Below are 18081 nucleotides of genomic sequence, written 5' to 3' on the forward strand. Positions count from 1 at the left end.
CTTAAGATCCCTTAGTTTATATCTGTGCCCCTTACTGTATAAGCTAGCACAATAAGTTTTTCCATTTAAATTCGGTTTTTATGAAGGTGCAAGGCATTACACCGCTGTTAACACACAATTTCAAAACTGCATTTTATTTTACAGGGAAAAAAACACCAAATTTGGAAATTTATTTTCAAGTAAAAAAGGTTGTAGAAACAGGTGCACTACACAGAAAGTGCTTTAAGATATTTCTCACTAGAGGGGATGGATTTAGCAACTGACAGTTTTTTAAATGGTGGATTCATTTTGGGTTGCTATCATATGGAAAATCAATAATTGCTAATCAAGAATCGTTAATAATTGAAAATTGGTTGGTAATAGAATCAGACCTCAATAACCGTGATTGAATGGAATCAGGAAATCAAACAGATAAACCACCCCTATTAAAAACAAGATCATGAGCCGCCAACCATCCTGTGAATTCATTTTCAGGTGATTTCTATGTTTGTGCTTTAGCTGGCTAACAGCTAACGGCTAAAGTATGGTGAGCAGATTGTTCAAGAGGATCTCCTAAAAGTCTCACCCTGTCAAGGATCCAGAACAACCTGCTCACTTCACATCATCTAACTCATTACATGCTTATTACAGGCCTATTACACGCTTATAACACGACTGCTGATGCTTATACAGCTCAAACTTTTAAAGCTCCTTCTTGCCAAACTTTAGGTTTAGGTTTAACTTCAGAGATGTCCAGAGAAAGTGCAGTCAGTGTTGGTTTTCTGTTTCACAGCTTTGTTGTCATCATTAGCAGCACTCCCTTGCTTTGCTTTTTCTCTGTGTAACTCGTCCACTGCTGCCCTCTCTGTCTTTGCACTAAAGATAAGTCTCTCTTTTTCAAAGCTGTGTGGCCTCATTAAAAAAGACAGAGTACAGTTTGAATCATTTTAACATAAAAAACAAATATTTTGATAACCTTCCCTCTAACCCAGAGAGTGAAACTTTGGACAATGTGGAGCAACGGATGTCAGTCTGTGTTTGTAAACTCTGTAAACTCCTCTGCTAGGTGTTAACTTTGTGTTAGCTCTGACTTGTTAGATGTCCTCTCCAGGTCTCTGTGCCTTTAACCCTCCTCTTGTCACACAATGGTTAACAGTAAGTCTGTGATTAGAGCTCTCCTGTCTGTTCCTGATGGACTGTTGTTCCTCTCTGACCCTGTTCATGTATTAGATCAGATAATCCCACATGACATGTGTCAGAATGATATTAAAGTTTCTCCTCTTGTCACTGATCTCCTCAGCGTGTTCGCTGGAGTTTTGATGATGTAAGTTGGTAAAAATCAGCTGATTTAGAGTAGAGAAACTTAGATACACACTCACTCAATGACCTGTTGTTAGAAACCTTTGTAGACACATCCTGGAAGAAAAAGATGATTTAGATCAAAAAAATCCTTCAGGAAAAGACTTAAGATCAACTCCTGTATAGAAAAAATACTGAGAAGAACTCATCACTGGATCAAAGATAAAGTTTATCATAGAAGTCAGTCTCTGAACTAAGATGGAGGATTAGGGCCACGTAAAATAAGTTAATTTATGAGAATAATCTCATACAGTTATAAGAATAAAGACATACATTTACAACAAAGTCTTAAATTTGCAAGAAGTAAGTCAAATTTAACTCTGTAGTTATTGGCTATCAGAAGAGCGCCTGTACAAAATTAAAAACGTGGAGCATCTTGTGAAGTTATACTTTAGTATAGAGGGATTAGGAGTTTATCAACAACTGCGGATGCGCGCAACTTGGGTGCAGAAGTACTGCGGAGTATAATGGTTTTTCAACCGATGTGGGGGAGTTAACCACCAAAAAACATATTTTTTAACTCATTATCATCACTATGTCAGGTGGTAAACAGCTCTCAGCTTTGTGAAACAGTAGTGAGTGGACAGAATAGATCAGCAAGTGGACTGGGTTCAGGGTTAATAGGCTGGTTCATCATTTCATGATATTCACTAATTTAACATTGATCCTAAAATCTGTTTCTGTTCATCATCATTTATAGCTTCGCTTATTATTTCCTCTCTATACTGAGTCCATGCCTGGTCATGACCACGGCCTAAAACCAACTTTTTTATAAATAAGCAAGTCAAACTTGTATTTTGAATATCAGCAGTTTATATTGTTGTTTGTGGTCAAACCTGGTTAACTGAGGTTGGATGAAGACGAAACATTTAATAACACAGCTGCAGATGTCCCTGGTGTTTCAGTGTAAATTGTGACCCTGTTAACTGGTGACTCTCAGCCGTTAATCCCTGATATCTTCAGCTGAGTCACCAGTTAACAGGGTCACAATTTACACTGAAACACCAGGGACATCTGCAGCTGTGTTATTAAATGTTTCGTCTTCATCCAACCTCAGTTAACCAGGTTTGACCACAAACAATATGAAGCGGCTCCTGTTCCAGTGAAACGTCTGCAAACTGCAGCACCAATAAAATATGAAACAGAAATTTTAATAACTTCACCTGGGTTATTTTTTCTGCTAAATTTATGAGATTAATCTCTTAAATGGGCGCAATGGTAGCGCAACGGTGAGCGCTGCAGCCTCATAGCAAGAAAGTCACCGGTTTGATCCCCAGCTTATCCAGTGGGCCTTCCTCCCCACAGTCTCCTTTAACGTTGCCCTCAGCCTCCATCGTTCTGAGCAGAAACTCTACGGATTAAAAAAAAAAACAGAATTTAAACCAGTTGAAAAAATGTCTTTACCTGAAGGATTCAGTCTAGTCTGATTAGAGTTCATGTTTGCTGACCTGGGTCAAATGTGCTGCATTTGAGAAACATTTTAAACCTTTGGCTGACAGAAACCTCCTCTCTGAGACCTGAAGCTGCTTCTCAGGTGTTAGGGACTGCAGTTCCTCAAGTATCCACTAGAGGCTGGCTGCAGAAACACCAGAAACCACGTTCACACCTGTTTTTTTTCATCCTAACAAAGTTTAAAAATCCCAAAACATCTGTCATCATTTGACTCAGGTCTCTTTAGGAATTGAAGGCTCACAGATTACCCTGTAGCTCTCCTGCACTTCCTCTTCTGAAGCAAATGTAGCCTGAGTTTAGCCTCAGCAGGTCAGCCTGTCCCTCCTTTAAGGCCTCCTGAGGGGACACAAGGACAGAAGGAACCCAGAGAGGGTTGTAAAAGGACAAACGAGATGCAGAATAAATATTTGTGCTTCTTTCCAGGCCCAGCTGGTGAAGGATCGTAACTCCATGCTGCGGCTGACAAGCATCGGGTCAGATGATGACGACGACACAGACGGTGGAGAGCGCGAGAGGCCGGGGAGCAGCAGCGGAACCGGCGGCAGCTCCGAGCACCATCGTAGAGTCCAGATGACCTGGACCAAAGAGAAAGCCTCGCAGTACAGAGCCACGCACTCAGGCTGCTCTACACCTGAGGGCTTCAGAGACATGCTGAGCATCCGGCCGTGAGTCCCGCTCCTCTCTAACACAACACACGTTAGAAACACGGAGAGGATTCACAACGGTTCTTCTCTCCTTCAGGGATCACTCCAACGTCAGGAGGATGCACACCGCCGTCAAGCTCAACGAAGTCATCGTCAACAAGTCCCATGATGCTCGGCTGGTCCTGCTCAACATGCCTGGTCCCCCCAAGAACCCTGAGGGGGACGAAAACTGTATCCTTAACTCTTAAAGTGGATCTGCATGATGAGGTTTTTAACTGTTCCTATGTTTAATCAGAAAGGTTCATTTGAAGATATTTGAAACACTGATGCTCTCGTTTGTTTTCACCTTCTTCATGTCATCTTTTCTCTCTCTGGAAAGAGTTCAGACTGTTCAGATCAACTGTCCTGATGCTCTCCACAAGGGGGCGGTAACACATTGAGAAGCTGTTAGTCACACTGAACTGACAAGAAGGTACAGAAGTGGCTTTCACAGCAGCTTTAGCCCTCCTTAACTCTGCACTCAGACATGGAGTTCCTCGAGGTCCTCACTGAAGGTTTGGAGCGCGTCCTGCTGGTCAGAGGGGGAGGAAGTGAGGTCATCACCATCTACTCCTGATCAGACAGACAGCAGGAGCCAGGGCGAGAGGGTCCTGTAAGGTCCTGTGAGCTCTGGGGGGCGGGGCCTGAAACAAAAAAAAGACTGTTAGCATCAGCTGTCGCCTCCTCCTCCTCCTCCATCCTTCAGCCCGTTTTCTTTTATCTCCACACGGTCCAGACAAGGGTTTCATTCCACCTACACCAACTCACAGAAAACACAGGAATGAGAAGAACAGTGATCAGTGGTGTGTGTGTGTGTGTGTGTGTGTAAGTGAGTGAGTGAGTGTGTTTGTGTGAGTGAGTCACCTGTAGGAGCTCTGGTTAGTTGGAGAGGGAACCAGGTTGTGCTGGGTGTGTATGAAGAGTCCCCCCGTCAGACTCAGGGCTGCTTTTTGTGCAAAATGTGTCTGTGAAGCAGAAAGGAGTGTGTGTGTGTGTGTGTGTGTGTGTGTGTGTGTTTGCTGTGTGTGTGTGTGTGTCGTCCTCTCCTCAATGGCGACGATAGATTTACCACAATACATCAAACTGAAAAAGTCTCAGTGCAGGAATAAGATGTTAAACCTCTTTTTAAATTTTTTTTTAATCTCTTTCTTTGAGTCAGTTAAACGTTTTACCTCAGGTTTTTTTTTTTTACTGTGAACTTCACGATGTTTTTTTTGAAACTCTAACTTCTGCTTCACCTCTTGTCTTGTATGGAGGCCCATGAAGAGACACTTCATTCCAACATCAGTCTTATTGTAACTGACAGAGTATTCATTCTCGATAAAGTCAAGACAAAGTCATGAGTGGATCAGTTATTATATTTTTGGTTTCAGCTATTTTTCTTCATAATTTTGACTAGGTCTTTGTCCCTTTTTGGTCAAAATGGGCTTCCATACATCATAATCTGCTTAAACACAGTCAACAGAAACTAACCACATATACTTATTTACAGACACAAATCTTTATCTTAATGTTTACTGAAACTGAAGCAAAGGAGTGAAGATGATCAGAGGTCTGCTCTGAGGCATTTCCTGTGGTGACACAGAGCATTTGGAGAAACCTGCAGGTTTTCTCTTTAAGGGCGAGAGGAGGATAATGAATCTGAAGAACGTTCACAGTACCACAACACTGCATGCTGTCAGACAACCAGAGAGAGAAGCGTGTGAGCGTGTGTGTGTGTGTAATGGATAAATGATTTATGGTGTTTTCATCTCTTCTATTGAGCATATCTGCTGCACTCCTTCCTGTGAGCTTGTTCCCTGATGCTAAAGGAGCTGTAAACACAGGTGTTCGATTCAACGCTCTATTTCTTTTTTTTTTACAGTGTTATTGTGCAGGGATTCTTTAATCATCATTTGTTCTTTTTTTCCCAGAACATTGTTTTTCTTGCTTGTACATACAGACAAAAAAGTTCCTGAGTTTTATCTTTTTTTAATTACATTAATATAAAAGGAAGCATAAAATACCTTGCTTGAAAAAATACTGGAAGAAATAAAGCAATTTTGAAAGAAAAGTCATCTAAGACCTTTTTTTGAAATAACTGTTATTCTTCTTTTCCAGGGCACTTTTCCTGCATACATGGCATCCTTTTAAATTATTCTAATTATTTTTCTTTTACAATTGACTTTTATAAATAAATATATACTGAGTTTAACTTACCCTGTCATCCAATTTGATTTCATTTTTTCTTTAAAAACAGAAATTATATACATATTCTTAATTTTATATGTTTATGTATATATATATATATATATATATATATATATATATATATATATATATATATATATATATATATATATATATATATATAACACCGCCTTAATTGACTCAAATATGACACTCTCTTTCAGCATATGGTATATGGATCCTTTTTTTTTTTTACTATTTTATCCAATCAAACATTATCAAAAGATAAAAGCTTCTTTTCGTGTTGAAAGTGAGGTTTTACAGATTTAAAATAAACTTTTAAAACGTTAACGAACTATTTGCGTACTGACGTCACTTCCACTTGTACGTACAATCCGGAAGCAGGTGTCCTGTGTTAGTTGAGGCTGAAGTTCAGTTGTAAAGTGGAATAAACACGACAAAAACAATAAATACATAATAATCAGATTTACGGAGTGAGCATGGAGGTAAGAGTAGCTGGTGTTAGAAACACTACACACGCTCAAATAAACACATTACCTTTGCTTTCGATGATTTTAGGGTCATTCCGAATGTTTTAATGTCATTTAAACTCAGTACAGATGGTTTGTACTGAGCGGATCTTCATCTGTTTCACTTTATGTTCCTTCTTGATAAACTTTGAGGCTGTACCTTTCCTTATTTTCCTTGAGGGATCAGTTAATCCTTCACTTTGAGTCATATTTACTTCTGCTCCTTTTTAACGTAGAGATCGAGCACGTTTGTAAAGTTGCCATAGCTTTTCATCAGACGTCTTAGCTGACATCTTATGGTTACCGAAATGGATTATCTTCAATGAATTGAACCTATAAAGATTCATATGTGGTCCTAAACCTTATCCGACTGCTAAACGGAGGATTAAACGGACTGAACTACTGGAGAGGACAGGGAAGGAAAGCTGCTGTCGGCCATTAAAGGCTTTGAAAACTTATATTCCTTTACATTCAATACATGAAATGAGTCGGGATACATTACCTGATGAGCTAACACTCTGTCTTTTAATGTTTATTCTACCTTTGACTCATTAATAAGGTGTCATGATGAACTGTGGCTGAGTGAACTGTAGTTCCTCCCTGCACACTGTGTGCTAGAGAAATGATCAGTTCAGACCCAAGATTTTCTTTTATTTTTTTAATTAGACTGTATAAATGTTTATTTCTGCTGTAAAGATTGGCTTTCTGAATGGTTGTGTTTGTGGTCAGTCAGCTTCTAGTGGACACTGGAGGATTTGCAGATTTTAGGACTTCCGCATGGGCTTCATGCTTAGACCGGATGTTGCCTCTTGTCCATGAAGCGTTCAGTCTTTACCTATACACTCTATGGTCTTTGCTTTATTTTGAAAGAGTCGTCGCCATCCATCCGATCCGGACTCGTCTTCGTCTAGCTCTGCCTAAGCCACGATCCATTGCTCTGGAGCGATTGATCAGCCTGGCCCGGGCCAACACGAAGCGAGTTAACGAGAATCCGGTCCGTTCCGTTTATCGCAGGATCCTCATAACCGAACCTTGATACCGAACGGTATGTGTTCCGGACCTCTGGAGTCCTTATAATCGTCCCCTGAAGTGTTGTCTGTTTCCGGTCAACGTGTGTTTGATGTGACGTTCGCGGACTGTGGGTGAAACGGGCTCCTGGTGTCTGCTGCCGGACTGGGGGGACTGCAGCCTTGCGTCAGAGCCAGCTAAGCTAACCCGTGTGAGGACGGTCAGCACACAGACCGGTATCAGCCACGTTACCTCGGGCCAACGGCGGCAACGGCAGAGACACACGGGTTATTTTTGGCACGGCTGACGCGCACACATGCTCCGTGTTCGAGCTGGTCTAACATCAGTCTGAGGGCTGTCATCAGATCATCCAGACTGGGCTTAATCCAGGGCGATATTTCCCCTGATCAGCTGTTTGAAACCAAGGTTTCACTCTCAGTTCACCGTGCGATAAGGGGCCATCCCATGAGGCCCAGCTGAAGCGATGGACCTGAATTTTTATTCGGATTTAACGGACAGTACCGGGCAGCACGATGGGGATCCGGAGTTCCTGGATCCGCAGTCATTCAATGGATTCGACACGGACAGCAAGGTGACTCTCTGATGAATGGGAAACAGGCTTTAAGCTGTCAGTGTGTTCACTGAGCAAGGGCAGTCTTTGTCTCCGTGGAGTTCAGAGCCTTTTTAATCTTATTTTATTTTTATTTTATTTTTTATTTCATGTTATTGTGTCTTTAAAGTCTGTCTCTGTGTCTGTCAGTCCTGCTGCACCTCTGGTTCTGTCTGGACTTGAATAACCTGTGTGTTCATGTCTCTAAATGAAGATGATGTGCGATGGTATCCCTGAGACTCTCTCTAAAACTCATCTTTCTCATAACTAATGCAGGCTTTAATGTTTCAGTTCCCTGGAGGAAGTGACAACTACCTGACCATTGCAGGGTCCAGCCACCCCTTCCTCTCCTCCTCTGAGGTGAGCTCCTGCTCCAACATGTGATAGTGTCAAAGCAGATTTTTATTCATCCGTCAACGTGGAATTTTACCCAGAAACACGTGGATCCTGTACGTTAGGATGGTTTTAACTCTGGAACAGGAACATTTTTGGGGATAGACTACAGTTCCAGTAACGGATTTTGGACCCCGTTTCTTTTCATTTACTGACCTGCTCTGTATGAGAGAACCATCTTGACTTTATATTAAACCACATAATGTGCAACAAAAACTCCAGTACAGGCGTTTCTATGACTTCAATTGGTATCTATCTAAGGTTAGCGGTAAGCTGGTGTAAACACACAGAGCACCTGGAAAAGTTCCTGGTCTCTGGGGGAAGTTCCTGTGGAGTAAACACAGCTTTAGGCCATGTTAGACTTTCCTATGGCTCAGTGTCAGTTTTATCCAAGTTTTTGATGTACCATTTTTTCCTCTCCTCCCCCATCCTCTCTGTGTCCTCTGCTCATTTTTCTTTTCTCATTTTTCCTCATTTTTTTTTTTCATTTTCTATACACTTGATTTCTTCACTTGTGTACTTCTCTCATTTTTTCTTTTTTAAAATTTTCTTTTAATTTTCTTGTTCTTTTGTTATTTTCGTTTCTTGTTTTTCTCCTCTTATCTGTCTTCTTTTGTTTGGTCCTTCTGTTTTTCTTCTCTCATTTTCATTTCTTGTTTTTTTCTTTCTGTGTCCTGGTCATTTTTTTTTCCTATTTTCTTTTTTTTTCATTTTTCATCTTTTGTTGACTTCTTGTTCTTCTCATTTTCTTCTCTCTGTGTTCTGCTTGTTTTTTTCTCTTGTTTTCATCTTTTGTTTTCTTTTTTTGTTTTCTCCATTGAGTTTTTTTTCCTGTTTTCTACTTTCTGTGTCCTGGTCATTTTTCTTTTCTTCTTTTTGTCTCAGTTTTCTTCATCTGTTTCCTTCCCTTGTTCTTCTCTCATTTTCTTTAATTGTTGTTCTTTTTTTTGCCTCTTGGTTTTTCTTTCGTTTTCTTCTTTTGTTTTTTTTTCTCACATTTTCTTCTCTAATTTTTCATTTTTTGTTTTCATTCTTTTGTTTTTTGTCTTTTGTTTTGCTCTCTCAATTTCTTCTCTCGTTTGTTTCCTCTTTTTTTCTTCTTGTGTTGTCTTCTCCTTCGTCTTTCTTCTCTTGTTTTCTCCTTTTGTTTCCATTCCTTGTTTTTCTTCTCTCTTTGTTCTTTTTTCATTTCTCCTCTCATTTTTGTTCTCTGTTTTTTTCTTATTTTTCTTTACTTTTTTTTCTCTCTTTGTTTTCTTTACTCATTTTCATCTCTTGTTTTCCTCTCCTCCTTCCAGACCTTCCACACTCCCAGCCTTGGAGATGAGGAGTTCGAGATCCCCCCGATCTCTCTGGACCCGGACACGGCGCTCACTGTGTCGGACGTGGTGTCACACTTTGGCGAGCTGTCGGACACTGGCCCCTCAGATGGCGTGGTGGTCTCGGGGAACGCCGTGGTTGAAGGTGACGACCCCTCTTTCGCCTCCACCTTCGTCAGCGCGCCGTCACAAGGGCTGGAGCACCTGAGTCTGGGGGTCATGAGCCAGCCAGGGGGAAGTTCTCTGTTGGGGTCGTCTCTGGGAATGGTGAGCAGGGCGGGAAGCGTAATGAAGTTTAACTTCTCTGAGCATCACACTCAAATGGTTCTCGCTCTGCCTTCAGGATCTGGGACATCCAATCGGTTCTCAGTTCAGCAGCTCACCCCCCGTCACCATTGATGTCCCGCTGGGGGACATGAGTCAGGGCCTGTTGGGCTCCAACCAGCTGACCACCATTGACCAATCAGAGCTCAGTGCTCAGCTGGGGCTCGGCCTGGGAGGAGGAAACATTTTACAGCGCTCACAGTCACCTGAACACCCACTGTCAGCCACGGCGTCGCCCACCAGCTCGCTGCAGGATGACGACATGGACGACTTCAGAAGGGTCAGTCTGAAACCATAAAGACTCTGTGACCTGTCAGAGCTTAGTCCAAGAGCAGCAGACAAACCCTGATGCTTTAAACTGACTCTGTTGATTGTTTTCAAACACCAAACAGAAACCAGAGCTCTGACGGAGCTGCTTGTTTGTTTGGTTTTATTTTGAAACTCCAAACAGGAAGTCTTCCTTTCTGTGTTCTGTGTTTTGAGGCTTCAGTATGCAGGTCAGTTTAAAGTCTCAGAGGATGAAAATGAAGTGTCAGAAACCCACAGAGAGCTGTGATCTGATGTGCTGACCCTCCTCTCTTACCAGAGCGTCCTTGTGGAGTCCCCCGTCTCCCTGGCTGTCTCCCCCGGCGTCATCTCCCTCAACCCCTCCCTGTCCGAATCCCCGACCCCCAGCATCTCTCCGGCAGGCGGGCGGAAAGGAGGAGGGGGCCCAGGGAAGAAGGGGAAAAAGAAAAAAGACCCGAACGAGCCTCAGAAACCTGTGTCGGCCTACGCTCTGTTCTTCAGGGACACTCAGGCAGCCATTAAAGGGCAAAACCCCAACGCCACGTTCGGCGAGGTTTCTAAGATAGTGGCGTCCATGTGGGACAGCCTGGGGGAGGAGCAGAAACAGGTGAGAGGAAACACTGGACCAGTCCTGCAGTCAGTATTAAAAAGCTGTTAGTGTTCGTATAGACGTGTGTGGAGCTCACGTGAAGATGTGTCTGCTGTTGTTCACCTGAGGATTCTCTCCTCCATGAGCTACAGGATGGCTGACATGAATCAAACGCATGAAGAGATATCAACAGAGTCTCATTTTCCCTCTCCACCAGGTCTACAGGAGGAAAAACGAAGCTGCGAAGAAGGATTACATCAAGGCGCTGGCAGAGTACAAAGCCAGGAAGTCCTCTCAGGTACGAGCTGCTCTGTTAGAGCTTCACAGGACATGTTCAGTCACATTAAAGACTCCTGCATGTCTGCTCAACCAACCAGTCGCCACTAAGTTCCTGTTTTCAGTCTCAGGCTAGAAAAGTTTGGAAGCACCTGCAGTAAAGTAACTAAGTTACTTTAAAAGGAGTAGTCAGCAAAGTAACTAAGTTTGTTTTTAATCAAGTAATCAGTAAAGAAAAAAGTTACTTTTAAAGGAGTAATCAGAAAAGTAACTAAGTTACATTTAAAGAAGTAATCAGTAAAGTAACTAAGTAACTTTTTTAAAGTAGTAATCAGTGAAGTCACTTAGTTTCTTTTGAAAGATGTAAACAGTAGAGTAATTTAGATACTTTTTAAGGAGTAATCAGAAAAGTAACTAAGTTACATTTAAAGAAGTAATCAGTAAAGTAACTAAGTAACTTTTTTATAGGAATAATCAGTGAAGTAACTTAGTTTCTTTTGAAAGATGTAAACAGTAGAGTAACTTAGATACTTTTTAAGGAGTAATCAGTATGGTAACTTAATTACTTTTAATGAAGTAATCAGTAAAGTAACTAGCTTGCTTTTTAAAAAAGTAATCAGAAAAGTAACTTAATTACTTCTGAAAGTAACTTTTAAAAGGATTAATCAGGACAGTAACTAAGTTACTTTTTAATGAAGTATGAGTACTCAGATCTAATTTTCAAAGTAACTGTGGCAACACTGATCTCAGACTGATTAATTAAATCAAGAACATCAAAGGATGTGATAATTAAATGATTTAAACTCTGCTGTAGTTCAGTCACATCCACGCTGCTGATGGCTGAGGTGATTTCCTTGCAGACTTGTGTAGTCTGACTCTTTTTAACACCACTTTCCTGGTGTCTTATTTTTCTGCAATGTGTCCCTCCATGTCATAAATACTGTGGGTTAGCCCAGCTGAACCTTGAATATTTAGGGGACGTGTTATTTAATTATGGTTGTTTTAGGCTGCTACATTTATCAACACTTGATCAGGCAAACACTATGATTGGTCCTGGTACGCATGCTTCATGAATCACATGTGAACGTTGCCATAAGCTCGTTCCTCGTTTGAATCTCGTGACTTAAGTGAGCAGAAGTTTGAAGGTTTCACCTGAATCTTGGTTCAGCTCTCAATGATGTCACTTCTCTGTGAAACACCGGATCCAGATCCAGAGAGAATGGAGACTCCGAAGTAGAAGAAGTGATACACAAACAGACGCAGATATGATCCAGGTTTAGAGTGAAGTTTTGGAAACAGGGGAGACATTTAGTAAACAGCAAAGAGACGAGAAATAAAGAATCAGGGAGTCAGAGAAAAGTCTGAGGGTTAGAGAAATCTGTCCCTGGATCTTTGATGTGATGTCCTGAAACTCCTCCTAACTTCTCCTCTCTTCTTCTCTCCTCAGGCTCCTATTGAACTTATGGACACGTCTCCTTCTCCACCGTCTCCAGCCCCTGCCCCTGCCCCAGCCCCAGCGCCTGTCCCCTCCGTCACAGCATCGCCTGCGTCCTCTCAGGCTGCTCGTTCCACGCGCTCCCAGCACTACAACCCCGAAGAGAACACCATCACCAACATCTGCACCTCCAACATCATCCTGGACCTCCCTCAGGTCACCACCCGTTCCCGCACTGGCGCCATCAAACCTGCCCCTCCACCCCCCACTGTACCCCCTAACCCCCCCACCGTCGCCAAGATCGTCATCAAGCAGACTCCTCTGCCCTCTGGCGGCATGTCAGTCACAGCGACGACTGCCTCCTCACCACGTCAGCCCCCACCTCTGCAGCAGATGCAGAGCAACCCTCCACCCCCTCGGCTGCAGCAGATGGTGCACGCTCAGGCTCCGCCCCCTCTACAGGCCAAACCACGAGGAGGAGGAGCAGCTGCTGCCACAGCGCCACCTCCACTGCAGATCAAAGTTTCCCCATCGTCCAGGCAGACGGTCATTGTGAAGTCATCAGGAGAGGAGTCGGAGGAGGGACAGTCAGGTGATGTGGAGGCAGCGGAGGCGGAAGAAGGGGTGAGACGTGTTCCTCCATTCAGCCTGCTACTGCTGCTTTCACTGCCCGAGATAAACGCTGTAAATCTTTGTTTCTGTCATGTTTGGTGTCTCAGATGGAGGTTGAGGTGAACGTTACCCCCGCCCCCAGCATGACCCACACTGCCAGCCCCAACATGTGCGTGCGAGCCGGCTGCAACAACCCGGCTGTGGAGAGCAAAGACTGGGACAAGGAGTACTGCAGCAACGAGTGTGTCGCCACACACTGCAGGTGTGTTCAAAACACATCAACAACAGGTCCCACGCCCAGGGGACCGGCTCTTAGAGCTGCTCTGAAGCTACACGTTCACAAAGCACAGAATGTTCCTTTAGAGGCCTCAGAGAGCCTCTCCATCAGTGCAGGGTAAAGCCACAGTGAGGGGTTTAGCTCTGAGCTCTCCTCCACCTTCATGCTCAAAGTGTTGCATACAAAGAAAGTACTACATTTTCAAAAAGTTAACCACACCATGTGCTTTAAGTATCCACACCTCAAGGCATTTTTGTCTTTGAAATCACAGACATTTTAAGTCAGGCAGCTTGTGAGTCTACAGCCACCGAGCTGGGTCGTTTCTCCTCTCTGAAGTGGGCGGAGCCTTCCAAAGCATGTGTTCTTGTGTGTGCTGTTGTAAAGTTTCAGCTGAACAATGTACAGTCTGTTTTTGGTCTTTTTAAGCCTAAGGTCATTTTAAATTCAACTTAATTAAGGATAGACAGTTTATCAGCACCCATTTAGAATTTTGAGGCACATCAGCAACAGCCTCTTTTTCTTTTTTTTTTTTTTTCCAACATTCTTTTTTTTGAACTTTTGGCACAAAGTTGCCAGAAATTTACCATTTGTTATAATGAATGCGTGCATTTTTGCATTGGAAAATCATAACATTATGAAGAATAGAGGTATGTGTATTTACAAACATACATAATCATAGACAATTATGCATATACCCCCCCCCCCCAAAAAAAAAAGGCCATATCTGCATAAAGTTTTTCAAAATTAAAAAAAAAAAACGACAGAAAATAATTCAATAAAATAATATAGTATTTAAAATATTTAGAAAAAAGGAAAAGAAAATAATAAGCTATACACACAAAGTAATAATAATAGCAATAATAACTAGAAAATAAATAAATAATAAAATACTGTTATAAGAATTAGAAGAGTTAAGTGAAACAATTACAGTTTAAAAAAAAAAAAATTGCCTTTTTATTCTAAATGCAGGGGCCGATAAGAAATTACATTTCAGACCGTGTTATCGTGGCTCCAATACAGCCGCGCCTTTTTCTGCAGTCACTACTCTGTCTCTGGCATTGTCCCATCTACCATCTGATTGGTGACATGCAGAGCCATTTATGGAAAGCTTGACTCCCTGTAGAAAACTTTAGGGAGCTATTCTTTTTTTTATGTTGCATTTAACGTAATAACCTTTAGACCTAATAAGCTTAGCTTGGGAGCTGTGTAATAAACATATGCTTAAAAGTGTTCAAACAAAGTTAAGTGTCGGAGTTCCCAAATGAATATCAGCCCTAGATATCAGTTATCAGTTTCCTTAGGCACTGATTATCAGCATCGGCCCTGAGAAAACCATATCAGTCCATCTCTAATTTTAACAGTACGATCTGGTGCTGACTAGCTCACAGTCTGTTTTCCTGAGCTGCATGCAAACGTATTGACTGAGTTACAGACATGGCTTCAAGTTCCAGCACACCTGTGAACCAGCTTGTCGGAAAAGCCAATGCATGGAGTGAAATTTGGCATGAGGCTATGGCTGGGTACCTTTCACACAAAAAACGATACGGTACTGATGCCCCGGTACTCAACGGTACCAATTTTCGATACTTTTTTGTGCTCATTTGGTAAAAAAATATCAATTTGTTTAGTAGTATATTTTTTTGTTTTTTAATTTGACATATATATTCTTTAATATATAACCTTGTAATGCTGTGTTCATGTCCAGAATGGAAAATCACCTACTCTTCCACTCCCTCACAGTCACAAAGATGCATTTAGGTACCTAAACATGGTACCTTTTGATTTTACGTGAATCGGTACCTGGTACTTTGGACAGATTTTGGTCGGTACCTATAAAAGTACCTAATTCTGTACCCATCTCTACATGAGGCGAATCAACATTTGGTCTGTTGCGCTTGCTACCATCACACACAGATCAAGAGAAACCCCACAAAAATGATGAACCATGTCACCGTTCAGCATCATCACCTCCTTAAGAAGCAAGTGTGACAGATTCAAGCAACGTGCGCTCAAACACAAAAGTCAAATGAGTTTTAATTACTTTGTGACAAGCAAACTAGTTCCCCGCTGCTTGTGTTTAATAAGACAGAAAATCAGCACTGTGAACACCTGAGCTGTAGAGCACACACAGCTGAGTCAGAGTTGTGAGACACAGTTTAAACAGGGAGCAAGTAGTAGCCCCACAGGCACACAAACAGATACCAGGATAAATCTGCATCTACTTACTGGAGGCAGCCTTCGCTTCAAGCTTCTTATTCATTCATTCTTATTCATTTTATGATCTATTAGGTTTTGGCATGGGATGTTTAAAAGTAGGGTCTGCAGGAGTTTTTGCTACTTGTTTGTAAACACAACATTCAAACTGGGCTCCTCCTCTTTGGATCAGTGCCAGCAGCAGCACACACCCACAGCCTCAGACTATAACTATGGTACCACACTCACTAGCCCAACAACTGCCTGTAGCATTGTGTTTCTACTCTGAAGAGACTCCATAGCCATGCACCTGATTTGGCATGTTGGCACAAGCTAATCACATGTACTTGATACCTTACTCCCTGGTTAGCAGAAAGTTAACTTGCGTCGCTGTTTGTTCTGTGCTGCTCTCCAAATTCCTGAAAGTGAATGAAAGTCCAGCCAAGCTTCACTCTCGTTTATGAAAAAGCTTTTACTGTCAGGCGTCTCGTTTCACTTTGGTTGTGTTTTACTTTCTCTGTGCATCGTCCCCTGTTGTAGCTATCGTAGCTCCTACTCGCTATCATCAACACTTGCATCACTGGGCGTGCTGTGATTGGCTGAGGTAACCACACTTACTCTCCACCCCGGGTCCCCATCCAACCAAAACACCAACATCCAGGCAGAGGAGGGGGTTGAGGCAGACACAGACACTGAAACACATGTATAGAGGCCCAGAGGAGACAATTGAGCAGGATTTTTCCTGTTAAAGTTGACATTTTTTTTTTTTTTTCTTGCAGACTTTACTTTTTAGTATCGGTATTGAGATATTTTAAGCAGGTATCATATCCAATCATAATTCTGAAAAAATGAAACTGGTGTCACACAGGGACATTCAGGCTTTCTTGAAAAGGATGAACTCATTCTCTGAAGTGATTTATTGTCTTCTTGCTGATGAATGGACATATCATATCTGCTTTGTGTAAACCAGAGAGAATAACCTTTACCTTCATCCTTTCTCTACCACAGGGACGTGTTCATGGCCTGGTGCGCTATCCGTCGGCAGAACTCCACCACGGTCACATAGGGCGGAAGAGAACTGACAGAGGCTGAGAGGAAAGAGGAGAGAAAATAACAAACAGAAGAAGAGAGAAAGGAAAGGTGGACAGTCAGGCTCAGGTATCGGTCCATGACGGTTTGTTTATCATGTGGAGAACAAAGACGGGTTCATAGATTGATTATTCTGTGGTTGATTAAACGTCCTAGCCCCCTCGGACTTTGACAGCAGGAACTTCATCTCACAGGGGCACAATGATGAAAACAAGAAACTGAATCAGTGTTCCTGCTTTCCTCAGACTTCCTGTGAATATACAACGGATCATTTTTGTATGAACTCAGTGTTTTTAATTATGAGAACAGGAAACCATGATCTTGAAGATGAATTGTGTTTATTTTATTTAAATCTCTTTTGTGTTTGCTCTTCCCTTTACTGTTACATCCAGGACTTACTGTCGTGAATGAAACCTGAGAAATGTTTTTGTGTAATTATTTCATGTTGTAAACGGGTCAGCGGCTGCTTTCAGGCACAGATGAACAACGACTGGACAAAGCACAGACGCTCTCTGAGCTGTTTTTGGAGATGCGGGGATGTTAGACGAGTTTTCAGCACGTGAACACTGTTCGTCGCCTCCTGAAGCCAGCCAGAAGCTACAAAGCTCCCATCGGTCACATGATTCAAGCTTTCTGAACAGGTGCTAAACTTCAGGCCCCAGTGTTTCCTCTGTTCTCACCTTCTCCTGCTGAAAAACCCTGCCACAATAAGAGCTTTCTTAAAAAGTGGTGCATATCTTGTTTTATGACAAACATCTGTGGTGAAATGTGTTTGAGGAAAAAAAGTAAGAAATACATGAACGAAATAAAACACACCAGCTTCAATAACACTTCTGTGAGGGGGAAAGGGACACAAGATACACAAGATATTGATTGTAGATATCCTGGAAATGTTTGTAATTGTGAAATAAAATATTTTATGTTTTAATACACATTATATGATGAGCATTTAAACCCCTTCAGACAATTTGGAGTGGAATTTATTTGATGGTTTCACTGCAGGGCCCTGCTGTCTTTAATTACACAGCATAAGAGTTATATTTAAATTCCATTTAAACTTAATTTGGTATCAAACTCAAAAATTTACTATCAAGACCATAAGATGTAAGCAAACTTGCCTCTGAAAATGAGAGTTCACTTTTTGAAAATCTCTGGTAAAAAAAAATCAACAGTGTTTAAATTTTATTTAGATATACAGATGCAAGTGGAATGTATGGTGGCCGGTGGGTGTCAGAAAATTTGCAAAAGCCACAGCATGAGTGCAAGAGCACAAACAGGGCACAGAAAAGTTGCTAAGGTGAGTTAATTATTTTTATTTTTATTTTTTTTACTTCATCTATGATTAATATAGCTTTGTAGGGATCTCACCTTGTGATATCCTCCATGGTACGTATATTTCTTTATTCACCAGAAAAATGTGGCATCTTGTATTTTGCTTTATAAATAAATAACATTAGCATTAAAGCTAAATTTATTATAACGAGGTAAAAAAGAAA

The 18081-nt window shown here is 41.8% G+C and overlaps 2 protein-coding genes across 5 annotated transcripts in view; both read left to right on the forward strand.

Moving 5' to 3' along the window:
- slc12a6 (solute carrier family 12 member 6) overlaps nucleotides 1–5485 on the forward strand; it is a 40671-nt gene extending 35186 nt beyond the window's left edge. The window contains exons 25-27 of the mRNA XM_074698912.1: nucleotides 3214–3455; nucleotides 3532–3665; nucleotides 3959–5485. Coding sequence (XP_074555013.1) covers nucleotides 3214–3455; nucleotides 3532–3665; nucleotides 3959–4050 — 468 coding nt within the window. The 3' untranslated portion in view covers nucleotides 4051–5485. The remainder of the gene's footprint in view (nucleotides 1–3213; nucleotides 3456–3531; nucleotides 3666–3958) is intronic.
- A 540-nt stretch (nucleotides 5486–6025) lies between these two features.
- On the forward strand, nucleotides 6026–17517 carry tox4b (TOX high mobility group box family member 4 b). 4 transcript variants are annotated; one of them, XM_074662094.1, is made up of 9 exons: nucleotides 6026–6148; nucleotides 8067–8150; nucleotides 9482–9769; nucleotides 9846–10106; nucleotides 10413–10721; nucleotides 10921–11001; nucleotides 12427–13038; nucleotides 13134–13288; nucleotides 16505–17517. In XM_074662094.1, the coding sequence occupies exons 1-9, from the start codon at nucleotides 6143–6145 to the stop codon at nucleotides 16560–16562; spliced, it is 1854 nt and encodes a 617-aa protein (XP_074518195.1). In that variant the 5' UTR covers nucleotides 6026–6142; the 3' UTR covers nucleotides 16563–17517. The 4 variants fall into 4 exon arrangements, with proteins under 4 accessions (XP_074518195.1, XP_074518196.1, XP_074518193.1 ...); XM_074662095.1 differs by having other exon boundaries at nucleotides 8082–8150; XM_074662092.1 differs by lacking the exon at nucleotides 6026–6148 and adding an exon at nucleotides 6891–7772.
- Nucleotides 17518–18081: the final 564 nt, after the last annotated feature.

This window comes from Halichoeres trimaculatus, unplaced genomic scaffold (genome assembly GCF_033239565.1).
Source record: "Halichoeres trimaculatus isolate MK-OKI-2021-1 unplaced genomic scaffold, fHalTri1.1 fHalTri1_scaffold_22, whole genome shotgun sequence".
NCBI classification, from domain to species: domain Eukaryota; kingdom Metazoa; phylum Chordata; class Actinopteri; order Labriformes; family Labridae; genus Halichoeres; species Halichoeres trimaculatus.